Source organism: Micromys minutus (assembly GCF_963924665.1).
Source record: "Micromys minutus genome assembly, chromosome: 19".
Taxonomy (NCBI): domain Eukaryota; kingdom Metazoa; phylum Chordata; class Mammalia; order Rodentia; family Muridae; genus Micromys; species Micromys minutus.
In genome coordinates this window covers 40,496,292-40,510,675 of record NC_137954.1, presented here as the reverse complement: position 1 = coordinate 40,510,675, position 14,384 = coordinate 40,496,292, and the positions used below count along the sequence as shown (strand labels likewise).

At 45.7% G+C, this 14,384-nt stretch overlaps 1 protein-coding gene across 1 annotated transcript in view; it reads left to right on the top strand.

The window, feature by feature from the left end:
* Positions 1-622: 622 nt before the first annotated feature.
* The window catches only part of NDUFA10 (NADH:ubiquinone oxidoreductase subunit A10), a 36,568-nt gene continuing 22,806 nt past the window's right edge, over positions 623-14,384 (top strand). The window contains exons 1-7 of the mRNA XM_080932752.1: positions 623-764; positions 3,203-3,371; positions 4,098-4,313; positions 6,870-6,956; positions 9,765-9,886; positions 12,199-12,278; positions 13,311-13,365. Of these exons, the coding sequence (XP_080788878.1) occupies positions 690-764; positions 3,203-3,371; positions 4,098-4,313; positions 6,870-6,956; positions 9,765-9,886; positions 12,199-12,278; positions 13,311-13,365 (804 nt within the window). The 5' untranslated portion in view covers positions 623-689. The remainder of the gene's footprint in view (positions 765-3,202; positions 3,372-4,097; positions 4,314-6,869; positions 6,957-9,764; positions 9,887-12,198; positions 12,279-13,310; positions 13,366-14,384) is intronic.

Sequence of the window (14,384 nt, the reverse complement as noted above, 5' to 3'; positions counted from 1 at the left end):
GCCCTACACAGGAGATATGGTGGTACTAGGCTCGAGGCCACCTCTGCTCTTAGTACTACTACATGAGCGAGGTCGCACCCACAGGCTCAGGCTGGTAACAAGTCCTTCTGTCAGACATCTAGACAGGGAGAATGCGACACCATAGAACCCAGATGGGGAATAGGGCAGGGAGCAGATCCACCCTACAGAACTCAGACTGGGAGTGGGTGACGTCCATAGAACCTAGGATGTAGTAGGTCCTCCTGTCAGATCTCATAGAGCATGGGGCAGCAGGTTCTCATCACAGATTCTGGGGAGCTAGCAGATTCGCCCCACAGAATACCCGGAGGGGGAAGTCACACTTTCATCGCACAACTCAAGCATCTGCGAGACTCAAGCATAGTCTCCGTGCAATCCACAAAGGTCGGGGGTTGGGGGATATCTTCTTACCCTTCACCATAAACTTTAACTGTCTGGGATTTGACCGCGTTCCTCATCCAAACACAATCTAAGCCACGCCCCGTAGCGTCAATCTAGACCTAAGCTCCGCCTCTTCTCTCTGGCTCCGCCTCATCCCAGCTGGGAAAAACATTTTTCGACAGGCGCCGCGAACACTAGGTTGTGACGTCATAGAAGGGCGCCATGGACAGAATAGGACCCCGTCGCGCTTATGTCCCTCTGGTCCTTGAGCCGGCGCAGGCGGCGAAGCAATGGCCTTGAGATTGCTGAAACTTGTCCCGGCCTCGGCGTCCGCGCGCGGCCTCGCGGCTGGAGCCCAGCGCGTGGTGAGCAGCGGGTGCCTCTCCTCACTTGGATCTCGACCTGTCGGCTTCGTGCCCTGACACTCCGGCATTGTTGGTCAGACCCAAAAGCCGCGAGCTCCTGAGGCCTCCACCTACAGCTCCGGGTGTAGTGGGACTCATTTTCCCGGCTGCACTTGGGGAACTGAGATGCCGGAGCCGTGGAGCCTGGCCCCGCGTGCTCATCCGTTCAGTGATTGGCGACATTGCTTTGTCGAACGCCTTGTCGACTCTGGGGTGACGTGATGTGAAGCAACAGAGATTTGGGGTAGATTGGGGAGGATTAGGACTTCCTAAGGTGCATGCAGAATAGTGGGTGATAGTAGATGCCTAGGGGACCGTGGCTGGAAACAGGACACGTTTTATGACGGCATCATAACTGCTTTCTAGTAGTTAGAACTACATAGGTGTTAAGTTATAATGGGGTTGACAATCATGCTAAGGGTCTTTATTTTGAACAGGAGTGATCTGTGTGTAAGAGAGGTATGAATGTGAGCCAGAGAGAGATGAATTATGTGTGAATGTGAGCCTGGATCAGCACTGTTAGCTTAAGCCCCATATGAATTAGCACTGTCAGCGTAAGCCCCATTAGGATCACAACTAGAGCACTGAGTATAGTCACAATGCACTTTTGACCTTGACCCTTAGAGACTACACTCATCTCCTTGTATCTTCATCACATTACCCCTTCAGTGAGGATATCTCAGATATTTATATGTCGGAAGTGCAGTCACATTCTGTATTCCATCCTAAGTAAGTTTTGCTTGCATGCATTGAGTCCTTTCTTATGCTGTGAAGTTGTATAGATTTGCACAATGACCAGTGTTATATCTCGGACTTTATAGTATCACACGGAGTAATTCACGGCTCTGAAATATGTATTGTCCTCAATATTAATTTATTTTCCACCCTCTGAACTCATGACAGCCACTGCACTTTTGACGATGTTTTCATTTTGCTTTCTCTAGACACATGTAATCAGTCATGCATATTACCTGTCACTATGCTTTCTTTGTTTACATACACTTTAAAGTTACACTTAGAATTCACTTGTGGGTCTGCACAGATGTTAAAAGTACTTTGATTCTCTTTAACACACACACATTAAATCTAAGTGATATTAAATCTTAAGGCAGATATTGTGGTGCACATCCTTAATCCCAGCATGAAACAGGCAGATCTGTGAATTCTAGGACAAGCTGGTATACAGGGAGTTCCAGGCCAGCCAGGGCTACACAGTGAGACTCTTGTCTTAAAACCAACCCCCCAAAACAGCAAGGAAGAAAAAACGATTCACTCATGTCTTTATGGCTTGTTTAGTCATTCCTTTAATTCCATAGCTGTATTATCATTTATTCATTTACCTATTGAAAACCATCTTGCTAGTTTCCCCTTCGAGGAAATTATGAAAAAAAAAGCTGATTTAAGCATGCATGCAAATTTCTTATGGGAATGTTTCTTAGCATTAGGTGATGTGTTTACTGGGTCACTAGTGAGGCTGTAGTTTTATAACCATCTGTCTTCCGATCATCCCATTTACACTCCTTAGCAGTGCAGAGCATCCTACTGTATGCTGTCTTGCTGACATTGGTGATAGAAGTCATTTGCATTTGGGAACATCCAGTGAGCAGGCATAGTGCATCTCCTGGTTCTCAAGGGCGTATCTTAGGCACTTACATGCTGCTTTCGTTATCTCTGTGAGAGCTGTTTGCTTGTTTTAAAAATTCACTGCCCTTTCAGTTGTTCACCTTTTAATTATGTATTCTCCACTGTCCCCAGATTGGTGATTTTTATTTGGGGAGAGTGGATTATTTTAGCTTCAGTTTGATGAGTAGACTCGGAGACTGCTGATGAGGATGTCACTTGCCTCTTGGATGAGAGGTGTGAGGAGAACCTTTTCAAGAGAGAGAGATGATGCTTTTTCACAGAACCTGGGCATTCAGCTTCTTTGGGTGATTATGGAATTGAAGAAAGGCAAAAATAATGCTTATATTTCTCTGTGGCTCGTGGACAGTTCCCACTGTTCAGGGCATCGTACTTAGGGTTAGAGCTTGGAAACTACATAAGGTCGTTTTCTATCTTTCTCATGCTTACAGTGTTTACTCAGTGGAAGGGTAATTAGGTAACAGGATGGAGACAAAAGCCTAGATCAGAGAGGTACTTTTATTCTGTCAGGTCCCCCTCCCTGCTGCCATTGTGCCTACCCATCCATCTGTCCATCTGTTCGTCCATCTATCCGGTTTTCATTATCATAGAAAGCATCCGACCCTGTTCTGTTACCTAAGGTCAACAGCCAACTCTCAGAGAGCTTGCACTGAGGAAGAAGGGAGTCGGGTCATTAAACAAGAGGGTCCTCTTAGTGTTTTACATAATAGCTGCTAATGCCTGCAGTAACCAGAGTGGTGATGTGATGTGTTTTTCAGGGACGAATTCATACCAGTGTGCACTGTAAGCTGAGGTATGGGCTTTTGGCTTCCATTCTTGGTGATAAGACAACCAAAAAGCTGCATGAGTACAGCCGAGTAATCACAGTAGATGGCAACATATGCTCTGGGAAAAACAAGCTCGCAAAGGATATCGCAAGCCAACTAGGTATGCACCATGCAGGATGACCCTGGCTTGTCAGGCATGTGACTGCTTATCCCACTTTGATTTGCTTGACTATTGACTGGGTAAATTTAGGCTTAAGGTAGGTCTTTTACATTTTTTAATTGCTTGTTGAGTATATGCTTATAATATTAGTGCTTGAGAGGCTACAACAAGAGGATTGCATGACATTGAGGCACGCTTGGGCCGTGTAGTGAGTACTAGGCCAACCATAGACAGAGGAGACCAAACCGGGGGAGGGGTATTAATCTTTCAAAGGTAACAAACATCCATGGCAATTACCAGTTGGAATTGGACTTTACCTGGGAGTGCAGCAGAGCCCTTGGCTGAGCTGCCCTGCCAGGGGCGCTCACTGCACTCACTGTCACATGGGTGATGAGAGACAGGCTGACCTCTTCAGTTCCTCGTGCAGCTATCTGCCTGCTTGCCTTTGGGGCTGTTGGACTGCAGCAGTAGGGTGAGGTTGGAAGGGGTTGTGCTGGGATGCTTGGTTGTAGAGAATGGAGAAGCATGCTCTTTAGCTGTTGCCCATAGCACAGAATGTGCTTCCTGAGCACGCAATGAAGCGTGGCCACAAAGGGCACTCTTCCTTGGGTTCTGATGCTCAGCTCTGACAATAATGTTCACATTTCCTTTAGGTTTCTGTCCAACCACACACTTGGAGTAGGTGCGAGTAGTCGGCCATGCTTCATCCAGCTCTTCTCTCCTTAGGCATGAAGCATTTTCCAGAAGCAGGGATACAGTACTCAAGCAGCACCACTGGTGACGGAAGGCCGCTCGACATAGAGTTTAGTGGCAGCTGTAGTTTAGAGAAATTTTATGATGATCCCAAAAGCAACGATGGCAACAGCTACCGCCTGCAGTCCTGGCTATATGCCAGCCGCCTCCTGCAGTACGCAGACGCCCTGGAGCACCTGCTGAGCACAGGTACTGCTATGTCCTTGGTCAGGGGTGGAGGGCATTCTCCTTGATTCTTTTCTGAAGAGATCTGCAGCTTGTAGACACTATGACACTGCGTTTGGAAGGCAGCATGTAAGTGACTGGGAGAATGTGAACTCTCACTCATGAGGATGGACTGCATGTCCTCTAGAGACATGGATGACAGCCAGCGAGTTTTCTGGAGGGACAGTGGTCAGGTTGAAAGTTGCCACAGAGTAAAAGTTAAACCTTGAAGTGGTGGCAGTGGTGGTCCTAGGGTCCATTCACTTAAAAGAAAGTGTGTCCTTAGATATTCTCCAAATAAATGTTTGGGCAAGCAAAGTGTAGAGTGGGAGACTGGCAGCAGGGTCCAGGAAGCAGTGAGGACGAGAGGAGAGCAGATGACAGAACTGGACTGTGTGTAGAAAGGGTCAGAATACAGCCCTTCCCTCTCCTGAGCCCAGAGTGACCTGAAAACTAACAGGAGACATCCTGCTGATCCTGTAGCCAAAGCTGCGTACCAGGAACTGTATTCACAGTGGTATATTGTGTGTGGGAAAAAGGATGTGGTCAGTATTTAAGTCTGTGTTTACCCCTTATAACAGTGGCTGCCCTGTGGTTGATGAGTGGGTTTTGTGGGAAAAGAGGTAGCTGGTGTGTAAGGCTTTGTCTACTTTGTATGGCTGCCCATGATTGATGGACAGATTGTGTGAGAAAGGCTAAATGGTTTATATTTAAGGCTATGTCTACTTCCTGTAGCAGTGGTTTCCTTGTTGATATTGGGTTTATAAACAAGTTGAGCTGCCCCTGGGAAGTTGTAATTCAGAGCTGTGAGAACAAGGATGTGTTTTCAGCAATGCCTTGGGATAGCTGATAAAGCTGCTTCACAAACTTGAATTTGGGACCCATTGCCTGGGACTCTGGGTTTCTGAGTGTCTACAGACTCCAAATTATGCTGAAGATATCACAGAAGTTTCTGGTTTTTATTTTCCAATTGTATTAGTGATTCTTTTCCTTCCATGGAGGGAAGCTCTGGTCTGAGAGTTACTGCTAGAAACTTGTTGTCTAGAGTCTTCCTCTTGGATTCTGTACTGGGACCTACCTCAGGGAAACCCAAGCAATAGTTTAAAAATGATACTCACTTTCGGGGCAGTCCATTTCTCTTAGCAACATATTCTGTCTCACTCTCTAACTACTTGTTTCTTAAACTAAAAAGAAATACTTTGCATGTTAAGTACAGAGATTTGTTTCATTTTATGTTGTGTTCAGTCACTAAATATTTTGTGACTACCTGTTGTGTGCTAGGCTTATTCCAAAGCCAGGAAGGAGGCTTATATTTTAATAGGAGGAAAAGGGCTGACTGGAAATCTGCATGACAAAAGTGAGTGTGGTGAGTGCTCTGGGAGCTGGTCCTAGGCGAAGTTACAGAACAAGCAGGTTTCTCTCTGCAGTGAGTAGTGCCCTGGGGCCCATTCTTCCTGAAGGGAAAGTTCTGCCTGGGCCTCACAGGATGGGTTGCAGGGACTTTTGAGCATCTTGAGTGATTCTATTGGAGTGGGTGGAGCTGGTGATGCTGGTAATAAAGGCAAGAAGTGTCAACTGAGAGTTTTAAACTTGGAAGTCTTTACTCTGAAGGAGAGAAGCCACTGGGAGGTTTGAGTACAACTTCATCAGGCTGAATTTGGAAGCTCCTGCTCCTGAGAAGAAAGGATCAAGATATAATTGCTTGATGGTGTTTTTATGAGCTTCTAGTTCACCTTCTCACTGAATGTGATGGGAGCACTCACCTTTGGTTTCTTCAGCATAACCACCTCAAAGACGGGAGTATCCCTGGGGAGCTGTACATCTCTCATATCATGCTAAAAGATGTAGAAGACACTGGACCTAGAGAAGAAGTGATCTGGGATTGTTACCTAACTGCTGGTCTAGATAGCATATTTGATTGGAGTGTTAAGCAGCTCTCTGTCAACAAAACAGAATGCTGTGAACCAGGGTGTTCTTTGGGATACGATTGCTCTGAGGCAGTAATCTGATGCTGTTGCTGAAAGAGAACAAAACGTTTTCTTTAATGATGGAGATGGTCTCAAGAGAGCAAGGAATATTGCTCTGACCCTGTGGTACAGCATTATACCAAATTCTGGGATTCCTCCTCTTGTAACAAGCTCATGAATGTGTTCCATTTCCAGACACATGAGATAACCAAGAGTTATTAAATTATCCTAAAATTTTTATATTTAATTCTTTATGTTCAGAGGACTTGATGGCTGGGAAGAGTAGGATATGGAGTGGAGGAAGTGGCCCAGGGTCAGAGAGATCCCAGTGGTCCTCAAGGATCTGATGGAGACCTACATACCTGTCTGTCACAGGTGATGGAGAAGACATTATTTCCCAGACCAAAAGAGCACTTGCAGATAGTGTGGTCTTTGAATGTATTTGATAAGAGCTGGGATTGTAAGTGACTGGATATTTTTACTGTTCTTGGCTTTCCATTTCTAAAATAGAATTTCTAGTTAAAAGTACTTTTTATCTATTTGGTTCAAATTTTTTGTTTACCTGCTTTGACAGGACAAGGTGTGGTCTTGGAGCGCTCCATCTACAGTGACTTTGTCTTCCTGGAGGCAATGTACAACCAGGGTTTCATCCGAAAGCAGTGTAAGTTGTTTAATATACCCCCTGGCATGCTGATGGGTATGCCACCACAGAGAGTGAGGGGATGGTATTTTGAATTAAAAAGTGCTATGGTATATTGTATTCCCCAGGGGAGAAGGGAGGTCATCAAGTTTCCATTGTCCTCTTCATCCTAAACAGCTATCTTTTATCCCTTCACTTACCCTATGAGAAAAATGGCATCCTTGATGCTCAGGAATATTCAGGCATCCCACAGTTCTCACAGTCATTGCCTAGGAGACCCTTGACCCTCAGTTCAGTCCTATAGCCTCACTAGTTTTCCTTGGCCTGTGTAACTAATTGTGCCGAACTCTTCGGTTTCTAGCATATCTCAGGCTGTTGTACTTTCCCCTCTGTCCCTGCATAGTTGCCAGTGCCATTGCTACCCTCCAGATTGATGAGTATTTTAGGAACATTGGCATTGGTTGCATCATTGGTAGATAGCAAAGGAGAAAGAATAAAAGGCTGTTGGTTAAAGTAGGCTGGCCTGGGAAACCAAGGTAGGTTGGTGTATCTGTTAAGAGTTCAAGCAGTGCTGTGTATAGCCTAGGTCAGTTTCAGTGTCCTGTGTGCTTGGTGGCTACACCAGTGGGCACTGAATTTTGGAGGTCAGTGTGAGTGTACTTCATCAGGGAAACTGAGGCAAGCAAGGAATGATTGTATGCTGAGGCTCTGGCTCTGCTGTTTCCTGGTGGCTAGGGTCATGTACTTATATGAGTGGAGAACAGAAAGAGTGGGTAGAAATATTTTGCTTTTGCCCAAGAGGAAGCCTGCCCTGTACATGCCAAGCAGCAGTTGAGGTTGGTCAATAGGTATTTCTGAGGGCCACCGTGAGCACAGTTCTGGCTAGATGCGCAGAAACACCAAACAAGGCTTTTGCTATCCTAGGGAAAGGCATTAAGGCAGCAGAAGTGAGGAGTGGCAGAACAGCATCCCTGACACCCCTCAGCTGATCTAGAATGCTGTAGAGGAGCATCCTGCAATCTTGCTAATGTGTGGCAGGGGTAGGAGTCATTGCCAGCAACAGCTCCTGTGGTAAATGGCCTTCAGGGATTGTCCACTATGTGCAGGAAGGAGTGAGAACAGCTGAATCATCAGCATTAGGAGAGTGCTGTTGTAGGAGAACTGGAGCCTGGCCAGTAGTGGTGTTGGCAGTCAGGGCATGGACAAGTTAGGACTGGCACCTTTTTAGGGTGGGAAGCTCAAATATGTTCTGGAAGTACCGAGGGACCACTGAGCACTTAAGTGGGAGAAGGAAGATTTGCTAGTTAGGTGGTCACAGGAATGTCTGGAGAAAGCATGTGTGGTGAGGGAAGTTCGTGGGAAGGAGGCCAGTTGCGGGGAAGTGGGAAGGGAGCTGGGGGCCTAGGTCAGAGGACACTGGTAGCAGGAACTATCTACTCCTGAGGCTAAAGCTGACAAGAAGGGGACAGTAGCCATTCTTGTAGAAGCACAGCAGGGGGTGATAGAAGACCACTTTCTAAGATGAAGAGGAGTCAGGCTACATAGTGGGCTTCTATTTGCTAGTCTGTTTGCTAATGTGAGATACTCTGAGAAGGGCTCAGGATACACCTAACAGATTCATGCCGCTAAGGCCTGAGGAATAGATGTCAGCAGTAAGAGTGGGCCTGTTTCCACTTGATAATGTCCATGAATGATAACAGAGGCAGCCAGTCCTGGCTTAGCCAGCACAGTATGGCTACATGTGCACAAGGCTACCTGAAGGGAGGGATAGTTGGCCATGCCCCATGAGCTGTAACAGATGGCTGTCAAATTTCATCTGTGTAGGGATAGTGACTGTAGTTATGTTTGTCCCAAGATAGGGTAAAGCATATTAGCTAATATCAGGCATCCAGGGAGGGGAAAATGGCCTAAGGAAAGGGATGTTGACTAAAAATAACTAGTCAAATGGAGATGGGACAGGGGAAGCCTGCAGAGGGCAAGGGCTGGTACATTGCAAGTCTAGCAAGCAGGACAAAGCATAGCTTTCTCCTTGTGTAGGTATGGTCAGAGCAGTCGGGGCAGGTGCCCTAGGCCCATGGGCATGCCTTCTCCATCATATTGCTGCTCTCGCTTGGTTCTCCTTGGTCTTGGTCACAGACCAGTACAAAATAGCCTTCAACACAGTGACCACAAGGGTCACTAGAATGTTTGCAAGTGAAGTGTCTTTCCTTGGGCCTTAGTGTGAGCACCCACTTGTCACTTCTGGATGATTTACCATGGAAACACTGCATAGAGGTATCCAAGTGGGGATATCCCACTGTGAACCTAGTGTATTCTCACTTTTGGGGCTAGTGTGGATAGGGTGTGTGTGATGACCCTGGGTGGTGGTTCTTTCTAATAACAAGAGTGATCATCAGGACTGTGGTGTCTGTGTTGGGTGCCAAGGTGAGATGACTGTGGCAGACACTGTGCTCTGCTTCATTTCTGTGTAAATCTGATTCAGCAGATGCTTACATGTAGTCCATCAAAGTCTCTGAGACATTTTGAACCCAGGTAAGTTTAGCCTATGTTTTTCAGCTGAATTCTTTGTGATACTTAGAACTCCCTATAGAGGGGATTCTTGTCTGTGTATTGTAAAGAAATAGATACACAGCGGGTGTATCCTACATCTCAGCTCAAGAAACATATGAGGAGAACCCTGGTGTATGTCCAGCTTGTCCAGGAAGTGAGGTAGACACACTCAGGGTCTGTCCTGTGGGCGGTGGTTAGCTTAAATCATGATTTAGACCCCCATGTGCCAGAAGAAGCCAGTAGCTGTGTGGAGTGTGCTGATGATGGGCTCTCTTGTAGGCGTGGACCACTATAATGAAATTAAGCGGTGCACTCTCCCAGAGTACCTGCCACCACATGCAGTCATCTATATCGATGTGCCTGTGTCCGAGATACAGAGCAGGATCCAGAAGAAAGGAGATGTAAGTCATTACCCGTAAGAGCCAGGAGTCTACATGTTCTTGTGATCAGCATGTGACAGGTGCCAGTTCCCAGTGGCCTTTATAGGTCAGCACACATGTGCAGGAGGTCCCAACCAAGAGCACACATCTGTCTCTGAGTCATTCTTGTGGGAAGACAGAGAGAGCACCTCATTTACCCTGCCTGGACCTTTCTCTTCTCTAAGTCTCGTGTCCTCTTGTCCTGGAAATGAAAGTAATTTGGATATTCTTCACATGTCCTGACTCTAAAGAGCCATGTACTCCGTATCCAGCTGCCCTTCTGGTTGACACCGAGAGATTAAGAGACGCTAGTCATGGAGAAGACATGGCCTTTGCATACTGTAGTGGAGATATAGACTGCTGCAGTGAACTTAAGTGGCCGTCCTCACTGCTGTGTCCTCACAGGTGCTCAGGGGCATCTTTCCTAATGCAGACTTCAAGTGTCTTTTAAAACGTTTACTGGTTACTGTTATTGTATGTGATACTATGTATTGTAAGTTGTCTAGAGGTGCATGTATCACAGCATACACATGGAAGTGTGAGGACCAATTTGTGACGTTCTCTCCTTCCTCTTTTACATGGGTTCCAGAGATTGATCCCAGGTGTCTGGGCTGTGTGGTGAGCACCTTAACCCACTGAGCCATCTGGCTTATCCTGGTGAACCAGCTCTTCCCTGCCCCTGACTAGGACAAGTAAACCATTTTGTTTGTGTCTGTCCCTCAGGCTGCATAAAGAGCTCACTCTAAATTGGATGAATAACTCAGGACTTGCCATGGAATTACAGAGGGAAGTGCAAATATTTAATTTCCTTAGTAAAATAACTTTCAGCAACATTGTTTACAGCACTCATTGAGAAAACCCAAGTCACATTCCATAGCTGTAGGAAGCAATTCTGTTATGCTAGATAACATATTTGAAATATTTCAAATAGTTGTGAGTCCAAATTTGAGCTCTCAGCTGTGTTTTTTCTAAGTTAAGTCTTAGTCTCACCAATACAAAAACAGTCACTTTATAAAGGCAGGGGCTTCTGTGGAGGAGGCGTGTTGTTTTGTCAGTGAAATCTGCACTTGCAGGCTGTGCATGACCTTTGGGACAACCATGGACATCTAAACCTCACTCAGCAGAGTTGCTGATAACTCCATGTGTTATTTAGTATATGTGGGTGGAGTGTGTGCTAAGTGGTTTTTGTGGTGGGTGTTTGTTTCTGGGAATCTTTTAGGATCCCTCTGTGTGTGATCTTGTTTCACTTTGGCTGTGGCTAGTAGTGGAGTCAATCCCTGTCACCCCAACAGTGCTTTTGTGGCCCCCTACTGTTCATACTAGATGCCTGCATCTGTCAGACAGAAGTGCCTGCAGTGCCGACCTGGTGCCCACTCTGCTGCAGTAAATTCTCCAGGGAAGTCAGTCCTCTTCACCTTCATAGACAGAGTGCAGTTCCATTTTCCCATCTGCTCTAGGTGCCAGGGCCGTAGGCACTCAGGAAGTAGATGGCTCTTTGATCTTCTGAGGAGCTTCAGTGAGTTATGATTTATGCTTGATCATATATGGCAGCTCCAGTCACTGTCCAGTCTTAGAATATTTTCACAGGTCAGTTTTAGAGTGTCTATTTTATGAGTCAAATCAGTAGGCTAATCATTTTCTTCTCCCTCTCCTCTTCCCTCCCACGGTGTTTCTTGAGCACCTCTATTCTAAGTTACAGGATGCTAGGACTTTATGCTCACTAGAAAAGGGTTCCCCAGCTCAGGTTCTAGGAGCGCATAGTGAGCAAGGAAACAGCCACAGAAGATCACCCAGGGTGAAAGAACAAATCTTAGCTTGGAGTAAACTGCCAAGTTTTAAATTCTGAAACTTGACATTCTTAATTGAATTTTAAAATGTGTCAGAGTTGTCTTCAGATGGCAGGGGAAGTGAGAGAGTTAGGATGAGTGAAAGGTTGGTAAGGAAGGAGTGCTATGGTGGAGAGAAGGTCCATAGGTCCACAGTGGGAGGCGGGGTGCCGGAGAGGGTGGGCCTCCCAATATCCAGTGGAAGCTGGAGCAGCTGGAGAGGGTGGGTCTTCCAATCTAGGGAGGATGGTGTCCCTCATTGCCTTCATTTGGTGAGCAGTAGCAGAAAGACTGGCTGGGTTCTTTACTGACCCTGATCTGTGTAGAGGAGGGCCGTGACACAGGTTTGTCTGTAGTCAGGAATCATTTTCACTGCCTGTTCCCTGAAGCCCTTTAGTAGAAAGAGTGCCTCCAATTGTAAGACAGTGAGTCTGAACGCTTCCTGGCATGTTTTCTCTGCTTGTTTAGCCACATGAAATGAAGGTCACCTCTGCCTATCTCCAGGACATCGAGAATGCCTACAAGAAAACCTTCCTCCCAAAAATGAGGTGAGCCCAGCACAGCACTCACATGTAAGACTCAGACTGCCTTGCAGAGAGAGGCTGGAGCTGCACACCCCACAGTGCTTTCTCTCCACTCAAGGCCTCAGGCTGCAGAGCCAGCAGGAGCCCTTTTCAATTCAGGTTTTATATATTTATTTGGATAGGGTTTTTTGTTTTTGTTTTTGCTTTTTAATTTTTCTCCTCCTATTATATCCTTAAAATTCTTGATACTAAAAATAAATCTGTGCTCAAGTCCTTGGCAAATCTTAGCACTGAAGGCCCTGCGTATCCTTATTCAGGTAGTGGGTAGATATCTAGAAAAAACAATCAGCATGCCCGAGGAGGAAGTCTATGAATACACAACCCCATAGTTGTTGTGAGTGTTGTCAGATCCTCTGAGTGGGCATCCTTTAGCAAAGTTAGGGTCAGCATCACTCTCCTTCTCTCCCTGTTATGTTGAAGCATGAGGGAAGTGTGCCTTCCTCACTTCACATGGCTCTCTGGTCCTCAGTGTGTAACAGTTTCTGTGTTAGAATTGCACTCACGTCCGGACAGACCACAACAATGAAGTTCCACATGAAAGAGGTTTATTGTGGGGAAAGGGGGTGACAGAGACAAAAAGGAGGGAAAAGAGAGGCAAAGGCCAGGAACTGTCTCCTTTTTATTTGTGCTGTGACGTAACCACTCACAGGTAAAGGTAGGAGGTAAACCAAATGGATGCTGGAAATGTATGACAGTTGCATGATATGTGGGTCCCTGTCACCTATGGGTGACATCATTGCTGGGTTCCTGATACCAACTACAGAGTGTTTGATACTGAAAATCTTCAGGGTGTTGTTTAAATCCTGAAAGTACTTTATCAATAGAAACAAAATGAAGTGAGTGATATTTGCCTCACACAGTCACACTGTGGTGGCATGAATTCCAGGACAAATGGTGGGGGACACTTGTGTCAGATCAAGGGGCTCTAGTGGTTGCTGGGCATTTGCACAGACCTACCTGGAAATGCTGACATGTGCCTCTCGTTCTGTCTTACAGTGAGATGTGCGAGGTGTTGGTGTATAGTTCCTGGGAAGCTGAAGACTCAACCAAGGTAGAGCAGTGCCAGCCAGAGGCAGATGCTCTTCATCTGGATGCACAGGGTTCCCCAGAGCACATGAGGAATTTGGTTCCTACTAGTTTACAAGCATTGGCATTTCATAATCAAATGGCAAAATCTACCTGAAGAGCTCTGCTCATCAACCTCTCTGAGCTATAAAGATTTTGACTTTTTAAAAAATAGCTTTGTTTATATGCAGCAAAGATGCAAACTACCTTGGGATTAGTAAAAAAAAAAAAAAAAAAAAGACAGAATCTTGCATTAGTTCAGAGGGAAAGTTTATCATTTAAAGAGAACCAGTTTCCTTAAGTCTGCATTTCGTGAAATTCCAGTTAGTCTTGATGGAGTTTTCAGGGAACTTAATGAGTAACAACCAAGAAAATTCTGAGAAGGACTAATTCAGGACATCCGCTCTCCCAAGCACAAAAGCGTATGCATAGTAAGGAAAGATGGTGTCAATAGTACAAGAACAACAGATCATCCAGTCAGTGTGAGTTTGCTTTGGTTCACCAGACTCCGGGAATAGTACAGAAAGACTGTCTTTATTTATAATAATTAAAAAGTGAAATAAGAAGAGAAAGGTCATTTCTTAAATGGCATTAAGGTAAATAAGTATCCGTTCGGTGAAAATACAGAAACAAGATTGAGGCCAACCTGAACTACACAGTAAAGTCAAAACCAGCCTGGGCTGCATAATGAGACTCCATTAACAACAACAAAAACTAATTACCTCTCCTCCCCACCCTGAGTTCTGCCTTACATTTATTCATGTATCTAAAATTTCAATTACCAGCAAACAGGTCTGGTCTAGTGAGACTTGTTTGTAGTGCCAGCACTTGGGAAGCAGAGCAAGATTATAGCAAGTGTGAGGCAGCCTGGTCTACATAGTGAGTTCTAGGCTAGCCAGGGCTACATAGGAAGACCTAATCTCAGACAGAAATGAAGGTGAGGAAAGGGTTAGTAAACAAGAAGCACACAAATTCAAGACTTAAGTGCCAGCTCAGGCCCCTTGC